Raw genomic sequence first — 8,481 nt, 5'->3', positions numbered from 1 at the left:
CAGATGAAGAAGCCCATTTAATCTAATGCAGCAAACCCAACAATTTTCCCCTTTCCCCTATAAAGGAAGAAATAATGGGAGCTTGTCAGAAAGGTACGGCAATAATCACGGGGGATTTTAATCTACATATAGACTGGAAAAATCAGATGGGCAAAGGTAGCCTAGATGAGGAGTTCATAGAATGTTTTCAGGATAGTTTCTCAGAACAGTACGTTCTGGAGCCAACCAGAGAGCAGGCTATACTAGACCTGGTATTGTGCAACGAGATAGGATTAATTAATGACCTCATAGTGAAGGTGCCCCTAGGTAGCAGCGATCATAATATGATTGAATTTTACATTCAGTTTGAGGGAGAGACGAGTGGGTCCAAGACTAATATTTTAAACTTAAATAAGGGCAATTACGAGGGCATGAAAGCAGAGCTAGCTAAAGTAAACTAGCAAATTAGGTTAAGGGATAGGTCAATATAGAGTTGCAGTGGCAGACATTTAAGGGGATATTTCAGAATACACAGAATATATACATTCCAACAAGAAAGAAAAATTCCAAGGGGAGGACCCACCATCCGTGGTTAACTAAAAAAGTTAAAGATAGTATCAAACTTAAAGAAAAAGTATATAATTGCGCAAAGATGGGTGGCAGGTCAGAAGATTGGACAGAATATAAAAAACATCAAAGAATTACTAAAAGATGAATAAGGAGAGAAAGATTAGAGCACGAGAGAAAGCTAGCTAGAAATATAAAAACAGATAGTAAGAGCTTCTATAGATATTTTAAAAAGAGTTAACAAATTGAGCATTGGTCCTATAGGAAGTGAGTCTGGGGAATTAATAATGGAAAATAAGGAGATGGCAGTTGAATTGAACAGGTATTTTGCATCGATCTTCACTATAGAGGATACAAGTAACATCCTAGAAATAGCTGTAAATCAGGAAATGGAAGTGAGGGAGTAACTCAAGAAAATTACAATCACCAGGGAAGTGGTACTGAGCAAATTGTTGGAGCTGTGGGCTGACAACTCCCTGGGTCCTGATGGACTTCATCCTAGGGTCTTAAAAGAAGTGGCTAGTGAGATAGTTGACACGTTGGTTTTAATTTTCCAAAATTCCCTAGATTCGGGGAAGGTTCCATTAGATTGGGAAACTCTTTTTTATCCGGCACCGACGGGACCGGCGTGGTGCCGGTTTATCAAAAAGTCCAGATTACAGAGAGGCATAGTTAAAAGGTACGAGAGCTCCGTACACAGCAACAAATCCAGGCTTCCCTGTTGCTTAGCAACAGGTGCAAGAAGCCCGGCCACAGACCAAGCATCCAAGTGCAGGAATCCCGATTACACAGCCACACATCCAGGAACGGCCACTAATATGAAGTAAAACTTACCTGAACCTACTCCTGAATTTTGCCGGTTAACAGAGATTTCCGGTTATTTAGGTGCCGGTAAATCAAGAGTTTCCTGAAGCAAATGTAAATCCTTTAATCAAAAAGGGGAGACAGAAAGCAGGAAACTACAGGCCAGTTAGCTTAACATCTGTTATAGGGAAGATGTTAGAAGCTATTATTAAAGACGTTATAGCAGGGCACTTAGAAAAGTTCAAGGTAATCAGACAGAGTCAACATGGTTTTGTGAAAGGGAAATTTATTTCGCTAGGATGAAGTCCATCAGGGCCCACGGAGTTGTCAGCCCGCAGCTCCAACAATTTGCTCAGTACCACTTCCCTGGGATTGGGGGCAAGGTACTGACTTGGGTAGAGAACTGGTTGGCAGACAGGAAGCAAAGAGTTGGAATAAACGGGTCTTTTTCCAAGTGGCAGGCAGTGACTAGTGGGGTACCGCAGGGATCGGTCCTAGGACCCCAGCTAGTCACAATATATATTAATGATGATCTAGACGAGGGAAGTAGATGTAATATCTCCAAGTTTGCAGACGACACAAAGCTGGGTGGGCGTGTGTGCTGTGAGGAGGATGCAGAGAAACTCCAGTATGATTTGGACAGGTTGGGTGATTGGGCAGATGCATGGCAGATGCAGTATAATGTGGATAAATGCGAGGTTATCCACTTTGGTGGCAAAAACAGGAAGGCAGATTATTATCTGAATGGCAATAGATTGGGAGAAATGGAAGTGCAACGAGACCTGGGTGTCCTTGTGCAACAGTCGCTGAAGGTAAGCATGCAGGTGCAGCAGGCGGTTAAGAAGGCAAATGGTATGTTGGCCTTCGTAGCGAGAGGGTTCGAGTACAGGAACAAGGATATCTTGCTGCAGTTGTACAGGGCCTTGGTGAGACCACATCTTGAGTATTGTGTGCAGTTTTGGTCGCCTTATCTGAGGAAGGATGTTCTTGCCATGGAGGGAGTGCAGCGAAGATTCACCAGGCTGATACCTGGGATGGGAGGAATGGCGTATGAGGAGAGATTGGGTCGATTGGGCTTGTACTCGCTGGAGTTTAGAAGAATGAGAGGGGAGCTCATTGATACTTATAAAATTCTGGCAGGACTGGACAGACTAGATGCAGGAAGGATGTTCCCGATGGTCGGGGAGTCCAGAACCAGGGGTCACAGTCTAAGGATAAGGGGTAAGCCTTTCAGGACAGAAATGAGGAGGAATTTCTTCACCCAGAGAGTGGTGAACCTGTGGAATTCTCTACCACAGAAGGCAGTAGAGGACAATTCATTAAATATATTTAAGAAGGAGTTGGATATATTTCTTAAGGCTAAAGGGATCAAGGGATATGGAGAGAAGGCAGGGGACAGGGTACTGAATTTGGATGATCAGCCATGATCGCATTGAACGGCGGAGCAGGCTCGAGGGGCCGAATGGCCTACTCCTGCTCCTATCTTCTATGTTTCTATGTCACCCCTGCCCCTCGGGCAGTGACAGGAGGCTCAGCAGGCCCTGTCTGGATTCTGGGTCCAGTGGGTGGCCAAGTAACAAAACCAGGCAAACTGGACTATTCCTCCAGCAAAATGCAGCGAGGAGGACGAGGATAGTTAGATAATACAAATGATGTGCAATAAAATTAATCCCAGTCACTCGCAGCCGTACGGACTACAAGGGAATTGCCCGGTCACCGATCCACACTCTGGCCGGCGGCTGGTGCTTCCTGCACAGACAGCAAGATCGGTTCCCACAGAGCGGCCATTGCCTGCTTCTCCCCCGGGGGCAATGCCGCCGGCCGCTGCCCCAGTTTGGGTCTCACCGTCTCCGTACCTGCTGCCGATCCTGATCCTGATCCTGCTCCAGCTCCAGCTCCAGCACCAGCTCCGCCGGGCAGCTCAGATCCACCTTCAACAAATGGCTCGGCATCTCTGGTGGATAATTTACTTTGCGCTGTCGTACTCTCTCAATATTATATTTTCCCTCTTCCAGAAAATTGTTTCCGCATTACCTGCTGGGATAGTGTCGCTCGCCGACCTGCCGCCAACCGAGTCCTCCGGTCAGCAGGGGGCGCTGTTCCCCAGCCTCCAACCGAGTCCTCCGGTCAGCAGGGGGCGCTGTTCCCCAGCCTCCAACCGAGTCCTCCGGTCAGCAGGGGGCGCTGTTCCCCAGCCTCCAACCGAGTCCTCCGGTCAGCAAGGTGCGCTGTTCCCCAGCCTCCAAATGAGTCCTCCGGTCAGCAGGGGGCGCTGTCCCCCAGCCTTCAACCGAGTCCTCCGGTCCGCAGTGGGGCGCTGTCCCGCAGTCGCCAACTGAGTCAAGTTGGAAGCGAAGAAAGTGGGATTTCGTCTATTTGCAACAGTGGTGCAAGTATCTGCATTTCTCATTCTCACCAAGAGAAGTAATGTCAACCCCACTATTTCAGAAGTCATGAGACAAACTCTTAAATATCATGAGATTTGGTAAGAGATCGTGAGTTCCTATTTTTTTGCTTTATTAACCATGATGACTAACTTTATTTAATCTCCAACAAACTATATTACTGCATCTGAAAATGCTTTACAAAAACCTATCACCACCCTTCACCTGGTGCCCAACACAACCACCACGCAATGCAGTCCCTGCAGCTGCCAACCTAAGTTTTGGGGGGGGAAATGAAAAAAACACCTTTCCATGGAGACAGGAGTCACGATCACCCCCAGTGAACATTGATGTGATAGGTGATGTGAAAACTTTTATCTTCCCTTCAGCTGAAAGGTAACCGTACAGGTTCAGCAAAATGCCTGTTGAATACTTCACCGCACAATACCTTCCTGGAATGGGATTAGGCTCGGTGGCTCCTGTTGGGAACACTGGCAATTCATCCAAGACTGGATGTTGGACAAGCAGTCTGATAACACAGAGGTAGTGGAGGGCTCGAGAGAGGTTGGTGAGAAAGGGCTGGGTGTCGCCAGTATACATGTAGAACCTGATGTCATGTCTTCGGATGATGTCCTCAACAGCAACAACTTGCGGTTATATAGCACCTTTAACATAATAAAACGTCCCAAGGCGTGTCCCAGGAGGGTTATCAAACAAAATTTGACACCCAGCCACATAAGGTGATTTGCAGCTTAGAGGTGTAAGATTCGCGAAATTCTTCATTAATTAATCACGTAGGAAAGTAGGGTTAATAAAACAGCTTTATTGACCAAAAGAAGCTTATACAGAGAAACCTTTGATAAAAGGGCACACAAAATGGCCGCCAGACCTTGTGACCAGCTTCTGGGACCATTTGAATTTCTGTTACTGCAAGCCAGACAGGCTTGTGGATTGAGGACATTAAAAGCCCGCGAAAACCAGTTTCGGGAAGCCAAAACTCATGGAACTGAGCATACATATTGATTAGATTATAAGTACAGGACAGATTTGGGTGACAGGATGAGACCCATCAAGAAATGGGCGGACAATTGAACGAACGCTTAAACCCATTACGCTGTACAAAGAGAAGCCGTTTAACAGCCATCCAGGGCAATCTCCAGACCGATCAATATACAAACCAAGTTACGGTAACAAAGCAAAGACATTATTGGCCCAGGAAGGCCAGTTAAGCTATCACCGACTCCCGTTATGAAGACAAAACACCCCTGCAGAGAGTTCTGCCCGCCAAAATTATTACAAAGACAGGACTATGATTTGGCGGGAGATAAGAATGTTCCAAAAAGGTATAACTGTGGATTGAAAAAGTCCATCAGTGGGTTCTCCTTCGGTTCAAAACCGCTTCGGGACAGACTCTTCGGTTAGAAAGCACTTCGGTTCAGACCTGCGAAACTCTTCGGTTCGGAACGCGTTCGGGGTTCGGCCAGGCAAGGCCCGGCCACGACGGGAAGACGACGAGGGAAGCCCGGGTACCTTTGTCGGGAGATCATCGACGACCCAGGCCGGAGAAGAAGACACTCAGGGCCCAGGTACTCCGGTTCTGCTCCACCGTTGGAGAAATCAGAAGGACAATTCTGACTGTATAAAGAGTCATTTCGGAACCAGCGTCCCGCCCCGGGGAAGACCATCGGGAGATCATCGACGACCCAGGCCGGAGAAGAAGACACTCAGGGCCCGGTACTCCAGTTCTTCAACATCACATCGGCTAGCGCTCATCGCAGGAGAACCAAGAGGAAAACAAGCTGCACCAGAAGCTTCCAAACCCACGTGACGACGGAAAGCTGTATCAAAAGGCTGCAAAGCCTTTTTCGAAATTCTTAAAGTGGTGAGCATGATCCCGAGTCCCTCAAATCGAAACTTAGTTAGGGTTAGGGGAGGGAGTTAAGAGTAATTGTAATGTGTTACCCCTTTTACGATGTGCCGTATGTTCCCCATTTCTATAGAGTTAAGTTTATAGATGTGTGCATGCTTGTAGTTGCTTTAATCTGTGCATATGACATGTATTTTATAATGCTGCAAACTGTTCAATAAAGGCATCCATTTCGTGCTATTCGACCTGGTCTATTGAGTTTTTTCTGCACTACAGTTCCCTGCACCTAAGTCCAAGGTCTAGAACCGTAGGGGCGAGTGGGTCGAACCACTCACAGGTAATTATTGCAAGAAGCCTGGCAGGAGACCAGAGCGAGCAAGAGAAACCCCCTACAGAGGGAACATTGGTTGGAGGGCTGGAGGAGGTTACAGAGATAGGGAGGGGCGAGGCCATTGAGCGATTTGAAAACAAGGATGAGAATTTTAAAATTGAAGCGTTGCTTAACCAGGAGCCAATGTAGGTTAGCGAGTGCAGGGGTGATGGGTGAGTGGGACTTGGTGCGGATTAGGACACGGGCAGCAGAGTTTTCGATGAGCATAAGTTTATGGAGGGTGGAAGATGGGAGCCCGGCCAGGTGTGTTTTGGAATAGTCGGGTCTATAAATAACAAAGGCATGGATGAGGGTTTCAGCAGCAGATGAGCTGAGGCAGGGGCGGACACGGGCGATGTTACGGAGATGGAAATAGGCAGTCTTAGTGATGGCACGGATATATGGTCGGAAGCTCATCTCAGGGTCAAATACAACACGAAGGATGCGAACAGTCTGGTCCAGCCTCAGACAGTTGCCAGGGATGGAGTCGGTGGCTAGGGAACGAAATTTGTGGCGGGGACCAAAGACAATGGCTTCAGTCTTCCCAATATTTACATTGGATTACGTAGGCTATACAGCACAGAAATAGGCCATTTGGCCCAACCAGTCCATGCCGGTGTTTATGCTCCACTCTCCTCCCGTCTCTCCTCATCTAACTCTATCAGCATAACCCTCTATTCCCTGCTCCCCCACATGTTTATCTAACCGCCCCTTAAATGCATCTATACTATTCACTTCAACCACTCCCTGTGGTAGCAAGTTCCACATTCTCGCCACTCTCTGAGTAAAAAGGTTTCTTCTGAATTCCCTATTTGATTTCTTGGTGACTATCTTATATTGTTGGCCTCTAGTTTTGCTCTTCCCCATTCTCTCTGTACCTACTCTAATTCATAATTTTAAGGACCTCTATTAGGTCACCCCTCAGCTTTCTCTTTTCAAGTAAAGAGAGACCCAGCCTGTTCATCCTTTCCTGATAGGTATCCCCTCGCATTTTGGTATCATCCTTGTAAATCTTTTTTGCACCCTCTCCAGTGCCTCTATATCCTTTTTATAATATGGAGACTAGAATTGTACACAGTACTTCCAAGTGTGGTCTAACCAAAGTTCGATACAAGTTTAGCATAACTTCACTACTTTTCAATTCTATCCCTCTAGAAATAAACCCTAGTGCTTGGTTTGCTTTTTTTATGGCCTTGTTAACCTGTGTTGCTACTTTCAGTGATTTGTGTATTTGTACTCCGAGATCCCTTTGCTCTTCTACCCCACTTAGATTTGTATTTTCCAAGTAATATGTGACCTCCCTATTCTTCCTACCAAAATGCAATACCTCACATTTATCTGTGTTGAACTTCATTTGCCAATTATATTCCCATTCTGTAAGTTTATTAATGTCCTCCTGTAATTTGTTGCAGTCCTCACCAGTATTGACTACCCACCCCCCAACCCCCAATTTGGTGTCATCCGCAAATTTAGAAATTGTGTTTTTGATTCCAAAGTCTAAATCGTTAATATAAATTGTGAACAGCAGTGGTCCCAGCACTGATCTGTGTGGAACACTACTTCCCACCTTCTGCCACTCTGAATAGCCACCCTCTGCTTTCTGTCTTCAAGCCAGCTAGCTATCCATTCTGCTACTTGTCCCCTGACTCTGCATTCTCTGACCTTATTCATTAGTCTATTATGTGGTACCCTATCGAAGGCCTTTTGAAAATCTAGATAAATTTTATCTACTGCCTTACCATTGTCTAATCTCTCTGTTACCTCTTCAAAAATTCAATGAGGTTGGTCAAGCAAGACTTTCTATTTTGAAATCCATGCTGACTATTCATTATTATATTTTTAGAAACATAGAAACATAGAAGATAGGAGCAGGAGTAGGCCATTCGGCCCTTCGAGCCTGCTCCGCCATTCAATGAGGTCATGGCTGATCATCCAATTTCAGTACCCTGTCCCTGCCTTCTCCCCATATCCCTTGATCCCTTTAGCCTTAAGAAATATATCCAACTCTTTCTTGAATATACTTAATGAACTGGCCTCCACCGCCCTCTGTGGCAGAGAATTCCACAGGTTCACCACTCTCTGGGTGAAGAAATTCCTCCTCATTTCAGTCCTAAATGGCTTACCCCTTATCCTTAGACTATGACCCCTGGTTCTGGACTCCCCGGCCATCAGAAACATCCTTCCTGCATCTAGTCTGTCCAGGCCTGACAGAATTTTATAGGTTTCGATGAGATCCCCTCTCAATCTTCTGAACTCCAGTGAGTATAAGCCCAATCGACACAATCTCTCCTCATACGTCATTCCTGCCATCCCAGGTATCAGCCATGTGAATCTTTGCTGCACTCCTTCCATGGCAAGAACGTCCTTCCTCAGGTAAGGCGACCAAAACTGCACACAATACTCAAGGTGTGGTCTCACCAAGGCCCTGTACAACTGTAGCAAGACATCCTTGTTCTTGTACTCGAACCCTCTTGCTACGAAGGCCAACATACCATTTGCCTTCTTAACCG

General features: G+C 46.3%; 1 protein-coding gene across 1 annotated transcript in view; it reads right to left on the bottom strand.

Annotated features, from left to right (window-relative positions):
• Nucleotides 1-7,813, bottom strand: part of LOC147104511 (solute carrier family 2, facilitated glucose transporter member 11-like) — a 124,736-nt gene extending 116,923 nt beyond the window's left edge. Inside the window, exon 1 of the mRNA XM_085961871.1 lies at nucleotides 3,207-7,813. Coding sequence (XP_085817997.1) covers nucleotides 3,207-3,302 — 96 coding nt within the window. The 5' untranslated portion in view covers nucleotides 3,303-7,813. The remainder of the gene's footprint in view (nucleotides 1-3,206) is intronic.
• Between the last annotated feature and the right edge of the window lie 668 nt (nucleotides 7,814-8,481).

Source organism: Somniosus microcephalus, chromosome 19 (assembly GCF_052327205.1).
Source record: "Somniosus microcephalus isolate GS21.2 chromosome 19, FLI_Smic_1.0, whole genome shotgun sequence".
Classification (NCBI taxonomy): domain Eukaryota; kingdom Metazoa; phylum Chordata; class Chondrichthyes; order Squaliformes; family Somniosidae; genus Somniosus; species Somniosus microcephalus.
This window is presented reverse-complemented; position numbering and strand designations above follow the sequence as displayed.